The sequence below is a fragment of the Mizuhopecten yessoensis genome, unplaced genomic scaffold (assembly GCF_002113885.1).
Source record: "Mizuhopecten yessoensis strain PY_sf001 unplaced genomic scaffold, ASM211388v2 scaffold2039, whole genome shotgun sequence".
Classification (NCBI taxonomy): domain Eukaryota; kingdom Metazoa; phylum Mollusca; class Bivalvia; order Pectinida; family Pectinidae; genus Mizuhopecten; species Mizuhopecten yessoensis.
Genome location: NW_018404347.1, coordinates 127,328 through 142,590, shown reverse-complemented (window position 1 = coordinate 142,590; position 15,263 = coordinate 127,328). Strand labels below are relative to the sequence as shown.

Sequence of the window (15,263 nt, the reverse complement as noted above, 5' to 3'; positions counted from 1 at the left end):
AACAACCATATACAGTAGTGTATTATACAACCATATACAGTAGTGTATTATAGAACCATATACAGTAGTGTATTATACAACCATATACAGTAGTGTTGTACAACCATATACAGTAGTGTTATACAACCATATACAGTAGTGTTGTACAACCATATACAGTAGTGTTATACAACCATATACAGTAGTGTTGTACAAACATAAACAGTAGTGTTATNTACAACCATATACAGTAGTGTATTATACAACCATATACAGTAGTGTTGTAAAACCATATACAGTAGTGTATTATACAACCATATACAGTAGTGTATTATACAACCATATACAGTAGTGTTATACAACCATATACAGTAGTGTTGTACAACCATATACAGTAGTGTTATACAACCATATACAGTAGTGTATTATACAACCATATACAGTAGTGTATTATACAACCATATACAGTAGTGTATTATACAACCATATACAGTAGTGTATTATACAACCATATACAGTAGTGTATTATACAACCATATACAGTAGTGTATTATACAACCATATACAGTAGTGTATTATACAACCATATACAGTAGTGTATTATACAACCATATACAGTAGTGTATTATACAACCATATACAGTAGTGTATTATACAACCATATACAGTAGTGTATTATACAACCATATACAGTAGTGTATTATACAACCATATACAGTAGTGTATTATACAACCATATACAGTAGTGTATTATACAACCATATACAGTAGTGTATTATACAACCATATACAGTAGTGTATTATACAACCATATACAGTAGTGTATTATACAACCATATACAGTAGTGTATTATACAACCATATACAGTAGTGTATTATACAACCATATACAGTAGTGTTATACAACCATATACAGTAGTGTATTATACAACCATATACAGTAGTGTATTATACAACCATATACAGTAGTGTATTATACAACCATATACAGTAGTGTATTATACAACCATATACAGTAGTGTATTATACAACCATATACAGTAGTGTATTATACAACCATATACAGTAGTGTATTATACAACCATATACAGTAGTGTATTATACAACCATATACAGTAGTGTATTATACAACCATATACAGTAGTGTTATACAACCATAAACAGTAGTGTTATACAACCATATACAGTACAGTTGTACAACCATATACAGTAGTGTTGTACAACCACATACAGTAGTGTATTATACAACCATATACAGTAGTGTTGTACAACCATATACAGTAGTGTTATACAACAATATACAGTAGTGTTGTACAACCATATACAGTAGTGTATTATACAACCATATACAGTAGTGTTGTACAACCATCTACAGTAGTGTATTATGCAACCATATACAGTAGTGTTATACAACCATATACAGTAGTGTATTATACAACCATATACATTAGTGTATTATACAACCTTATACAGTAGTGTTGTACAACCATATACATTAGTGTATTATACAACCATATACAGAAGTGTATTATACAACCATATACAGTAGTGTATTATACAACCATATACAGTAGTGTATTATACAACCATATACAGTAGTGTTATACAACTGTATACAGTAGTGTTGTAAAACCATATACAGTAGTGTATTATACAACCATATACAGTGGTGTATAATACAACCATATACAGAGTGTATTATACAACCATATACAGTAGTGTATTATACAACCATATACAGTAGTGTTATACAACCATAAACAGTAGTGTTGTACAACCATATACAGTAGTGTATTATACAACCGTATACAGTAGTGTTGTACAACCATATACAGTAGTGTATTATACAACAATATACAGTAGTGTATTATACAACCATATACAGTGGTGTATAATACAACCATATACAGAGTGGATTATACAACCATATACAGTAGGGTATTATACAACCATATACAGTAGTGTTATACAACTGTCAGTAGTGTATTATACAACCGTATACAGTAGTGTTGTACAACCATATACAGTAGTGTTATAAAACCATATACAGTAGTGTTGTACAACCATATACAGTAGTGTTATAAAACCATATACAGTAGTGTTGTACAACCATATACAGTAGTGTTATAAAACCATATACAGTAGTGTTGTACAACCATATACAGTAGTGTATTATACAACCTTATACAGTAGTGTATTATACAAACATATACGGTAGTGTTATACAACCATATACAGTAGTGTATTATACAACCATATACAGGAGTGTATTATACAACCATATACAGTAGTGTATTATACAACCATATACAGTAGTGTATTATACAACCATATACAGTAGTGTATTATACAACCATATACAGTAGTGTATTATACAACCATATACAGTAGTGTATTATACAACCATATACAGTAGTGTATTATACAACCATATACAGTAGTGTATTATACAACCATATACAGTAGTGTATTATACAACCATATACAGTAGTGTTATACAACCATATACAGTAGTGTTATACAACCATATACAGTAGTGTATTATACAACCATATACAGTAGTGTATTATACAACCATATACAGTAGTGTATTATACAACCATATACAGTAGTGTATTATACAACCATATACAGTAGTGTATTATACAACCATATACAGTAGTGTATTATACAACCATATACAGTAGTGTATTATACAACCATATACAGTAGTGTATTATACAACCATATACAGTAGTGTATTATACAACCATATACAGTAGTGTATTATACAACCATATACAGTAGTGTATTATACAACCATATACAGTAGTGTATTATACAACCATATACAGTAGTGTATTATACAACCATATACAGTAGTGTATTATACAACCATATACAGTAGTGTATTATACAACCATATACAGTAGTGTTGTACAACCATATACAGTAGTGTATTATACAACCATATACAGTAATGTTGTACAACCATATACAGTAGTGTATTATGCAACCATATACAGTAGTGTTGTACAACCATAAACAGTAGTGTTGTACAACTATGTAGAGTATTATACAACCATATACAGTAGTGTTTTATACAACCATATACAGTAGTGTTGTACAACCATATACAGTAGTGTATATGGTTGTATAACACTACTGTATATGGTTGTACAACATTACTGTATATGGTTATATAATACACTACTGTATACGGTTGTATAACACTACTATGGTTGTACAACACTAATGTTTATGGTTGTACAACACTAATGTTTATGGTTGTACAACGCTACTGTATATGGTTGCATATACAGTAGTGTATTATACATACTTATACAGTAGTGTATTATACAGCCATATACAGCACTGTTATACAACCATATAAAGTAGTGTATTATACAACCTTATACAGTAGTGTATTATACATCCATATACAGTAATGTTGAACAACCATATACAGAAGTGTATTATGAAACCATATACAGTAGTGTCGTACAACCATATACAGTAGTGTTGTACAAACATGGTGTTTTACACTTGGCTCATGCTCTCTTAATATGAACAGAGCAATTGATCAGAGCTCTCAATCTATTTTCACCAAAACAAAAATCAGTAGAAAATACCACAGCGGGATTCACCACCCAACATAATTCAAACAAAACACAGTAACCATGGCAAAACGGAAAACGTCCAGGCAAGAATAAAGGTTAGGGTTAGGGTTAGGGTTAGGGTTAATGATAAAGGTGCCAAATAACGGGGAGGTTCCAGGAGTTTCTCACAGAAAGTAGACACACACAATGGGAAATGGCTCTTTTCCAGTAAAATTTACAGTCACAATAAATTACCGGGTTTTCGGAAGCAGAAAATGTATACCACCTCCTATCAAATTGCACAGTTATTATACAACTACTGTATCTACATATAAAATATATAGTCCCCAAAACTGGAATGTCGCTACAGCACATTTGATGTACATTTTGGTCCGCAGTCTCACATCCCCATACCTCTCCTGAATTAAACTATATCATATGTCTGCAACAGGGTAGAAGAAAATCATCAGTTTTTGTTTTTGTTTAAGATAACTTTCAGGTTATCTAAAGTCCATTTCCAGACCACAGCACCTCTTATGTAACTTCTCAGGTTCCACAACTCTGGGTTAAGTAACAGAAATCTAGACTTTACAGAAGTTTACCTTAATTGGTATAAATTGGCATTAAATGATATGAGTATGAGCGACCTGGATTCTGGTACATTGAAGCAGAAATACCATTAATCTAGATAACAGTCCTAGAAACCGTAGCAATATTGTATAGGTCCATCAATGTCAGGTTCCATTTAATTAGGTAATGGGTTTCAAACCCCAAATTCTCAGTCAATAAGGATTGTATAGATCAAAGTTCTCATTAGCCATGCTGTGTAATCACTCTGGATCATTGTTTGTAGCCTTGTCTGTGTTCTTAGTGAGTTCAATCAGTATGGAGATTAGGTTGTCAAGACCAGCTGTGTAGCCATCTTCGTGATTTCCCTCGACCCATGGCGATCTGTGATCTATACTCACACTAGACGGAAGTGGCATAGTTTTCCCAAAGTCTATCATCCATGCATTAGCCTTTTCTGACTTATCATGGACAAACAATAGCGAGCTGCCAATGATCTGTAACAAAAGTGTACATCAATTGTATATAACCATTCTAATTATATGAACTAAGTATTGTTACATATTTAATTACGAAAATTTACATTATGCACTAAGAAAATTTGATTATTGATATCTATTATAGTTAGAGATTCAATTACTTGCTGAACAAGAAAATTTTAGAATGTATTTGTTATTTCCTTTCATGAAGAAACATGAAGCGACAATTTCTGATAGTATTCATTACAAGGCATATTGCATTACAAACATAAATTTTCCCTCCTTTTCAGATTGTCTCCCTTGATTCAACAGTTTAAGTTTTATATGGCTAATGTCATGCTCCAAACAGGACAGAGACTAGGGCCACTTTCGTTTATCGCGATCCAAATGGTTGAACTGGTGTGACCAGAGTTGCTCGTTTATGAAATAAGGTTGGACCTAGTAATCTGAGGGTGCTTTCAGGCGAGCCTTGAAAAAACCTTGCACTTAGGACTGTACAAATATTTCTAGGTCCGCCAGGATTTATACCCGAAAATGTTACTTTTAAAAACAGAAAAACCGGTTGATTCGCATAAACAAACAGGCCTTAGAGTTTGATATAATTTGATGTACAAACCTCATGTAAACGGAAGAACTCGGAAGTTTCTTGAGTAGCTCGGATAGCCTTTAATCGTCTTATATATCTGGACTGGAAAAAAAAACAAAGTTCATAAATATTTATACATCGAAATTTATCTAATTCATAAATGTCCTAAAATTGTTAATATTATATCCTTAGTGTATTATATATTATGATATTCATATGTACTAATTTTTTCCAGGAATAGGTTGTAAGTTGAGGTACATAATCAGATTTTTATAAGTTAGATTTACTGGTGTTGGGCAAAAAATTGACTGGGGGAATATTACCCCTATACAGTCGGCTGTACATTCTGGAAATACAGAGTTTACTGGTGTAGGCCAAAAAATTGACTGGGGGAATATTTCCCCTATACAGTAGTCTGTTTTAAATTAAGTTTCATAATTATATTTAAGCAGGTTAAGGTACAAGAATAGCCTTCTTTTAGTTTACATTTTTGTAAGTTGAAGTACATATCGGCCATTGAAATGACAGATAATATCCTACAGGATAGAGTAAGAATTTAATAACTCATTTTTTTCACATTTCCAGAAAGTTGAGTGGTACCTATGGAGACAGACTTACCAGAATCTCCTGGTTATCTCCTAGGAAGGATTTCAATGAGTGGTACCTACGGTGACATACTTACCAGAATTTCCTGGTTATCTCCTATGAAGGATTTCAATGAGTGGTACCTACGGAGACACACTTACCAGAATCTCCTGGTTATCTCCTATGAAGGATTTTAATGAGTGGTACCTACGGAGACACACTTACCAGAATCTCCTGGTTATCTCCTATGAAGGATTTCAATGCTTCCTTTACCTCCTCACAATTTTGTGTTTTCTTAAAATTTTTGCTGGAGCCTCCATTTATTTTCTGTTGAGAAAACAATTTATGTCAGTTCATTACTGCTTACATAATTTGTTAAAAGTCTGCTTGATTTTTAAAATGTCATCTAAACCACCTTTTTCATATTTTGATATTGGAAATAGGAAATAAAAAACCAAAAACCAAAAGCATTGTCAGCAATTTCTGGCTGACAATAACATCCACAAAATATTACAAGTCACAATATTTTTCATTGGTACTTCCTGATAATGCTGTTATTCTTTTTGCCATTTTTGGTATATCTCCATATCTTCCAATATGTTAAAACTCTGGGCGTTTTCTCTTTCCTTTGACAAGAAACATTTCTATTCTTAATATGTTTTAACAGGATATAAACATTGCAGTGTAATATTGTACTGACAATATCTCACCATGATACCCTCTATGCGGAAGCCAAGGTTGACGGAAGAACTCATCTCATCCCTCCATTGCATGTAGCGAGGTTTGATGATAGCCTGCTGGGCATGCTCCTCCTCCGTGGGTGCAGACGGGTCAACTTCCATCATCTTCTGGTACATATCCTATTACATTGACACAAAACTAGATTTTAAAAGTTTGTCTTTACATTTGTTGAATAAAGTTACTGTAGTGTAATACATAACATTACCAGATTTTTTAAAAATATATTGACAATGTGTTAATATATGTAATGTCTGGTTTTACTTAAACGGGGAAAGGGAAGGAGGAGAAAAGGAAGAAAAAGGGAATGAAGGTTTGTAATGAAATGATCGGGGGAGGGAGGGATGGAAGGGAGACTAAAGAAGGGAAATGTAGCGTAATTGAGGATCATGTGGCAGATTGATGGGGTGGATGGGGGAGGAGAAAGATATCAGAAGATTTGGTGAAGTAGGAGGCCAGGAGTTGTGAGAAAGAGAAATGGGGAAAAAGTGAAGAGAAACCAGAGATGGTGTTAAAGCCACCTAATGCTTGCCTGTTTAAAAATTATCATCTTTAATAATCTGTTTGTTTATTGGGGTTTAGCGACCCTTTAACGCATGTATAGGTCATATTGAGACGGTGTCTGCTTGCGACAGGTAAACTTACGGTGACTTTATAGTGCTGTCTCACTGAAATATCATGACGCACACACATTGCCATGATACTTCACTTGGTCACATTATCCTTAGCAGGGAGTGAGATGATTGCCTTATATTAAAGTCTTAGGTTTTGACCCGACCTGGATTCTTCTAACAGGCGAGCTAAAAGAGAAGGATGAAGCTGTGTGATATAGGGATTGGAAAGGGAAAATGGATACAGGCACTGCTAGTTGCGAGAGGGGGCTTATTTGCGGTGAAATACGGTAATGCCCTAACCTTGCGTAACTTGGGCTTTTCTCTGGCTTTTACAAGTTCCTCCTCCAGGTACGTTCGTGTGCCCATCTTGATGTCCATGACACATGGTGCATCAAACTCACATAGCAAGTCCTGCATTTGGTTGTATTCTAAACGCTGGTTAAGGCAAATAAAAAAAATTAGTTTGTCAAATAGTATACTACAGAAGTTGGTCAATGAGGAATGTCAACACAAGCATGACTTACCAGCGGAATATGTCTGTAGGTAACTTTGATGTCAATATCATATTATACAGTAAACTATGTAATAATGATGATATGACAATGGCCTGACAGCCATCTTGATCATTTGACCATTCACAATATCAAGTTTGAACAACTGTGGGTCTTGTCTGTGTGCAATTTAAGAAGATCAATCCTCTCAATACTTTTTGAGAAATAATGATAACATCCCTTACTTGTTAAAATCTAAAATGGCTGCCTGGCAGCCACCTTATTATTTTAATCAGTCTCAAAATGAACATGCAAAACTATAAGGACGATATTTGGGAGAGATCTGTCCAAAACGTCTTGAGACAATGAGATTACAAGAATTGTTTAAAGACAACGACAAACAGTGGATCACAAATGAAAAGCATTTGTAAACCCATCATCTAACAAGTACTAATTGTAATGGACCATTACAGAAGTCCCCCAAACTGCCCCCATAGTCGCAAAGATGCATCAGAAAAGGATCGCAATACCATAACACATATTTTTACATAATAATTTACATACTAAATTGAAGCATCAAACAATTTCTAAATTGCAACCAATTAGAAGCCTCTGTGTGGTTGCTATGGCAACGAAACACATGCGTTTGAAGTCCCCTAATACCCCTATATACCATTTTTCATAAAAATCGAAACAATATCTAAATTTTGACCAATCAGAAGCCTCTGTGTGGTTGCTATGGCAACGAAACACATGCATTTGAAGTCCCCTAATACCCCTTTATACCATTTTTCATAAAAATCGAAACAATATCTAAATTTAGACCAATCAGAAGCCTTCATGTGGTTGCTATGACAACGTAATATAAGCAGTTGAATTTGCAGTCCCCTAATACCCCTATATACCAATTTTTATAAAAATCGAACAATATCTAAATTTTGACCAATCAGAAGCCTCTGTGTGGTTGCTATGGCAAGGTAACCTATGAGGTTGAATTCGCAGTTCCCTAATACCCAATTTTCATCAAAATTGAACATTAATTTATCTGAATTTTGGCCAATCAAAAGCCTCCGCGTCATGTGGTTGCTATGGCAACAATCTGAAAATAAAGACTTGAATGCACAACTACATATGCCCTTATCAATCATGTGAAGTTTCATCAAGATATGACTTGTGGTCTTTGAGAATATGGTCGGACAAGTTCACGGCAGAAGAAGAAGAACAATAGGTCACTGTTGCATTATATCCTGAAGATGATGACCATTATCCTTAAATATTGTGTCGATCATCAGACGTCCTTGTCAGTGATGCTGTATGTAAAGGATACTGTCATTGTTTTTGATCACATGGCCCCTGTACTCGGGCACATACGGCCGCAGCACATCCTTCATCAACTTCACCAGGGCCTTTTCTTCGTGTGGATCAAACTTCTTTAAAACACCTCCAGGTTCACCAGCTTGGAAATTTCCTGAATCAAAACACAATAATTATCAGATCATGTAACAATAATATTTTTCCTCAACCCAGACACAAAGCATGTTATTCACTGGTCTTATATAGCCATGACAACATCCTCCAAATTGTTTGTTTTACCCCACACAGACAGCAGATCCTCCCAAACAATGTCTAACTGAAGCAAACTACTACAAATCAAATTGTTATTTTCTACACTGTAGTAAACATTAAGTGATTGTCATCCCACGCACATGCAGTCACATAGTGTTTACAATGACTTGTATAAATGTAAACATGTCATATTAGCGTGGATCTAAAATCTTTTTATAGAAATTTAACAACAATACAGAAAATGTTTATAACAGGAAACAAATAAAGTCTCTAGTAAAATTCTACCACTTGAGTTAGCAGGAAAGCATGTTTCAGTACAAAAATATGTATATGACAAGGTTAACCCTAGAGGATATTGCAGTTGTGTCGAAATGTAAAATATCTCTGACAATTACAGAACCTGCTACATAGGAATCTTGTTAGTCTGACCCCTAACAAAACAAAAAACTTTGTTATAATGAAATCTTGTAAGACTGACCCCTAACAAAACAGAAACCTTTGTTATAATGAAATCTTACAAGTCTGACCCCTAACAAAACAGAAACCTGTGTTATAATGAAATCTTGTAAGTCTGACCCCTAACAAAACAGAAACATTTGTTATAATGAAATCTTGTAAGACTGACCCCTAACAAAACAGAAACCTGTGTTATAATGAAATCTTGTAAGTCTGACCCCTAACAAAACAGAAAACTGTCTTATAATGAAATCTTGTAAGACTGACCCCTAACAAAACAGACACCTATATTATAGTAGAGCCTTGTTAGTCTGTCCCCTACACAGAAACATGTGCTATAGTAGAACCTTGTAGGTCTGTCCCCTAAACAGATACATGTACTATAGTAGAACCTTGATAGTCTGTCCCCTAAACAGACACCTGTGCTATAGTAGAACCATGATAGTCTGACCCCCCTAAAAATACAGAAACCTGTTATAGTAGAACCTTGATAGTCTGTCCCCTAAACAGAAACCTGTAATAGTAGAACTTCATTAGTCTGACACCGCTAACAATACAGAAACCTGTTATAGTAGAACCTTGTTTGTTTGACTCTTGAAAATACAGAAACTTGTGTTATATTAATGGAGCCTTGTTAGTCTGACCCTTGAAAATACAGGAACCTGTGTTATAATGGAACCTTGTAAGTGGTGCAGTATCAGGTAATTTATGACAAATTTATATTTTACAATTCTAAAGATGGATAAGAATCGATACATATCAAATCAAATCTAGATTCCAATCAATTCCAAACAAGGGTATTTCATAGAAATGCCCTACCTTGATGGCCTGCTAGTTGTATCCATGGATACCGGTGCTTTTTGAACTGTTGTATGAATGGTGACCAGTGGACAATATTCCGTATCTTTCTCCAGGAACTTTGCTGCAACAGATGAAAAAAAATGACCTTAATTTTTTTTTTCATGTATTTTATTTTTCTGCATAAGAACGCAAAGATTTTCCTGTGAAAACTTTATGTGGATGATCCTTTTACATACATGTACTTCTTTAGAACCTTTGATTAGTTTCTGTGCTGATAAACATATACATTTCAATTTAATAATAAATATTTCTTGCCATTACAAGTCTCTAAATTTTGATCCTCATTTATTATTTTTTGACATCACCATTCCCCATTAGGTGATAAACTGGTATTTTGCACTGTTATTTTGTCAAGTAGATATCACTTTGAAGATCTTTCAGACATTTCTTTTGTCATGTGGTTCCAGGTTCTCCTTTTGAAAAAAGTTAAGGAGTAAAACAACATTTTGTGAGGGGTTGTGGTATCATTACTATGGTATTGTGAGGGGTTGTGTGTGGTAACATTACTATGGTATTGTGAGGGGTTGTGGTATCATTACTATAGTATTGTGAGGGGTTGTGTGTGGTATCATTACTTTGGTATTGTGAGGGGCTGTGGTATCATTACTATGGTATTGTGATTGGTTGTGGTATCATTACTATGGTATTGTGAGGGGTTGTGTGTGGTATCATTACTATGGTATTATTGTGAGGGGTTGTGGTATCATTACTATGGTATTGTGAGGGGTTGTGTGTGGTATCATTACTATGGTATTGTGAGGGGTTGTGTGTGGTATCATTACTATGGTATTGTGAGGGGTTGTGTGTGGTATCATTACTATGGTATTGTGAGGGGTTGTGTGTGGTATCATTACTATGGTATTGTGAGGGGTTGTGTGTGGTATCATTACTATGGTATTGTGAGGGGTTGTGTGTGGTATCATTACTATGGTATTGTGAGGGGTTGTGTGTGGTATCATTACTATGGTATTGTGAGGGGTTGTGTGTGGTATCATTACTATGGTATTGTGAGGGGTTGTGTGTGGTATCATTACTATGGTATTGTGAGGGGTTGTGTGTGGTATCATTACTATGGTATTGTGAGGGGTTGTGTGTGGTATCATTACTATGGTATTGTGAGGGGTTGTGTGTGGTATCATTACTATGGTATTGTGAGGGGTTGTGTGTGGTATCATTACTATGGTATTGTGAGGGGTTGTGTGTGGTATCATTACTATGGTATTGTGAGGGGTTGTGTGTGGTATCATTACTATGGTATTGTGAGGGGTTGTGTGTGGTATCATTACTATGGTATTGTGAGGGGTTGTGTGTGGTATCATTACTATGGTATTGTGAGGGGTTGTGTGTGGTATCATTACTATGGTATTGTGAGGGGTTGTGTGTGGTATCATTACTATGGTATTGTGAGGGGTTGTGTGTGGTATCATTACTATGGTATTGTGAGGGGTTGTGTGTGGTATCATTACTATGGTATTGTGAGGGGTTGTGTGTGGTATCATTACTATGGTATTGTGAGGGGTTGTGTGTGGTATCATTACTATGGTATTGTGAGGGGTTGTGTGTGGTATCATTACTATGGTATTGTGAGGGGTTGTGTGTGGTATCATTACTATGGTATTGTGAGGGGTTGTGTGTGGTATCATTACTATGGTATTGTGAGGGGTTGTGTGTGGTATCATTACTATGGTATTGTGAGGGGTTGTGTGTGGTATCATTACTATGGTATTGTGAGGGGTTGTGTGTGGTATCATTACTATGGTATTGTGAGGGGTTGTGTGTGGTATCATTACTATGGTATTGTGAGGGGTTGTGTGTGGTATCATTACTATGGTATTGTGAGGGGTTGTGTGTGGTATCATTACTATGGTATTGTGAGGGGTTGTGTGTGGTATCATTACTATGGTATTGTGAGGGGTTGTGTGTGGTATCATTACTATGGTATTGTGAGGGGTTGTGTGTGGTATCATTACTATGGTATTGTGAGGGGTTGTGTGTGGTATCATTACTATGGTATTGTGAGGGGTTGTGTGTGGTATCATTACTATGGTATTGTGAGGGGTTGTGTGTGGTATCATTACTATGGTATTGTGAGGGGTTGTGTGTGGTATCATTACTATGTTATTGTGAGGGGTTGTGTGTGGTATCATTATTATGGTATTGTGATTGGATGTGGTATCATTACTATGGTATTGTGAGGGGTTGTGTGTGGTATCATTACTATGGTATTGTGAGGGGTTGTGTGTGGTATCATTACTATGTTATTGTGAGGGGTTGTGTGTGGTATCATTATTATGGTATTGTGATTGGATGTGGTATCATTACTATGGTATTGTGAGGGGTTGTGTGTGGTATCATTACTATGTTATTGTGAGGGGTTGTGTGTGGTATCATTACTATATGGTTCCAAGGTGGTTTGACGACACCGTGTGGACTGTTTAGGTAAAGGATAATTAGCCATAAGGTCACATGGCGTAACAGATGATCATCAAAACATGTTAAAGTAAATACTGCAGCAGGCCTGGGGGGTAAATCATCATCCGACTATCTCTGCCATACACAGAAAGGTTTATTGAGTGTCAAAGTCAGGGGATCAGCTATCAACGACAACCACTCAGCCTGTTACATGTCACATGGTCATTACCTAGCAAGGTGTCCAATATTGCAGACTTCTTTTTATGATACATGAAATAGTTAGCTCACTTTCGACAGGTACAAAATCTACAGGTGAAACTTACCCAAACAGGTAAAAGTAGGATTGAGCCTTGACTAGTGATCAACGTGACATAAGGACAGGTGTACATCAAACTGGATTTATTTCAAAGGGAATTTTGAAGCATAAATAATATCTGAGTCTTAAAAGTGCAGGCTGTTATGAAATATTTTCTTAAAATACAAACATCCCTCAAAATCATTGAGCTGATTGAGTATAGGAGTCCACTGTTTCATCCATTTGATTCTGTTAGAAGGTTGTTTTGTCCGAGGACTGATCCAGAATTTAAACCATACTAAGGGCCTTTTACACAAATGATGCAGGAGGCACTTACTATTATAAATAGGGAATTTTCTCAAAATGGATTGTCTTTTCTGTTATAGGCCTCGACTCATGAGCTTGTTACAAGATAGACACAGTTCTTGCATAGCTTTATGTTTTTAATTTGACAAAAAAGACATCTATGTAGGAAATGAAATAAGTAATAAGAGAGTAGGCTATATGATCACTTACAATCACTTACAACAGTTTCAGTGACTATAGGCTACGATCACTTACAATCACTTAAAACAGTTTCAGTGACTATTGATGGACTGATTGAGCGAACAGGAATGTTACTTTCATTTTGTTACATTTAGCAAAGTTAATAGTAGTCTATTTTGATTGATTATAATAACTCTGTCACTTTTACACGAGCCCCTGCATGGCTATCTTTTGCAAAAGTTAGCTCTATTTTGATAGTGTTATGATGAATTCATAAACCCTAGTAACAGAATTTGATATACATGTAAACGTCCGAGCCAGTTGTTGACATACTGCGGTAAACCCTGCGGTAACAGAGTGATCCTATATGTAAAAGCTAGTCAGCTTACAGCTATCAACCTGACATCTTTGCTAGAAGGGACACATGTATTACACCTTACACAAAATATATATCACTTTGTAATTATAATAATACAACAAATTTAATTAAAGGTGGGGCATTTAAAAAATCAACCAAACCATGATAACTGGAGCGTTCTAATTAGAAGATGTGACATGTTATGACAGGTATAAAAAACCCAAACCACAAAACACAGGTATTGCTAAAACAATAGCTGCTTTATAGAACCCTTAACGATTTACATCATCAGTAAACTCCATCATTCAATGATGAAATTTAAAAACATCTAAAACCAAAATGTCAAACACTGGCTTGCGTTAAGACTTTAAATTAATAAATGTTCACTTTCTGATGTTATCAATTAGAAGGGAATTCCTGATAACTCAATTGTGTATTGGTAGAAATTGATATGATATTCTATAATATCTTCATGTAAATGGTATCAGTGTTTGATGCCTTTATGTAAAGCACACATAGCTGACAGGTCGCTGATTGATCATGTCCATACCAAACAGACATCAATGTCTCTCGGCTTCATTTTTCCCGCTGAAGTTCACCGAGTTATGAGAAAACATTGTATGTTTTTGTCCTGAGACAGCCTGTGATATATTTCCTGGTCAGCGGATCGGAAAGGCCATTGTTTTTTGTCGGTTACTGTGCTATAAAGACCTCCGTGCTAATCTGTCTCGCACATGAGTTGTCACTCCCCCGCACCTGTGTACCCTCACGACCTTCAGATGTCCCTCGTTTGTCTTATTATGCACGCAAATATGCAAATGGGGTTATTAAATCAAAACAGTTCAGGTAGATAAATCTCCCACCTTCACAGTTCAGGTAGATAAATCTCCCACCTTCACAATTCAGGTAGATAAATCTCCCTCCTTCACAGTTCAGGTAGAAAAATCTCCCAACCTTCACAATTCAGGTAGATAAATCTCCCAACTTTCACAGTTCAGGTAGATAACCCCTACCTTCCCAGTTCAGGTAGATACATCTCCAGACCTTCACAGTTCAGGTAGATAAATCTCCCACCTTCACAATTCAGGTAGATAAATCTCCCACCTTCACAGTTCAGGTAGATAACTCTCCTACCTTCACAGTTCAGGTAGATAAATCTCCCACCTTCACAATTCAGGTAGATAAATCTCCCAACCTTCACAGTTCAGGTAA

At 35.4% G+C, this 15,263-nt stretch overlaps 2 protein-coding genes across 5 annotated transcripts in view; both read right to left on the bottom strand.

The window, feature by feature from the left end:
• Positions 1-3,355: 3,355 nt before the first annotated feature.
• The window catches only part of LOC110444279, a 125,655-nt gene continuing 113,747 nt past the window's right edge, over positions 3,356-15,263 (bottom strand). For all 4 annotated transcript variants that reach the window (XM_021488687.1, XM_021488680.1, XM_021488693.1 and 1 more), the window contains 8 exons: positions 10,459-10,561; positions 8,945-9,085; positions 7,427-7,554; positions 6,485-6,634; positions 6,000-6,101; positions 5,220-5,291; positions 3,467-4,621; positions 3,356-3,370 (listed from right to left, as the gene is read on the bottom strand). In XM_021488687.1, the coding sequence (XP_021344362.1) occupies positions 4,388-4,621; positions 5,220-5,291; positions 6,000-6,101; positions 6,485-6,634; positions 7,427-7,554; positions 8,945-9,085; positions 10,459-10,561 (930 nt within the window). In that variant the 3' untranslated portion in view covers positions 3,356-3,370; positions 3,467-4,387. The remainder of the gene's footprint in view (positions 3,371-3,466; positions 4,622-5,219; positions 5,292-5,999; positions 6,102-6,484; positions 6,635-7,426; positions 7,555-8,944; positions 9,086-10,458; positions 10,562-15,263) is intronic.
• Positions 10,789-13,120, bottom strand: LOC110444312 (soluble scavenger receptor cysteine-rich domain-containing protein SSC5D-like). The gene is made up of 2 exons (XM_021488704.1): positions 12,670-13,120; positions 10,789-12,637 (listed from the first exon to the last, which is right to left on the bottom strand). Exons 1-2 carry the CDS (start codon positions 12,785-12,787, stop codon positions 11,175-11,177), a joined length of 1,581 nt encoding a protein of 526 aa, XP_021344379.1. The 5' UTR covers positions 12,788-13,120; the 3' UTR covers positions 10,789-11,174.

Excerpts from the sequence above, each read along its gene's own strand:
- LOC110444312 (XM_021488704.1), bottom strand. The coding sequence starts at position 12,787 with ATGATACCACACACAACCCCTCACAATAACATAGTAATGATACCACAC. Across the intron at positions 12,638-12,669 it reads TACCATAGTAATGATACCAC|ACACAACCCCTCACAATAAC; the intron begins ATCCAATCACAA and ends TAATGATACCAC.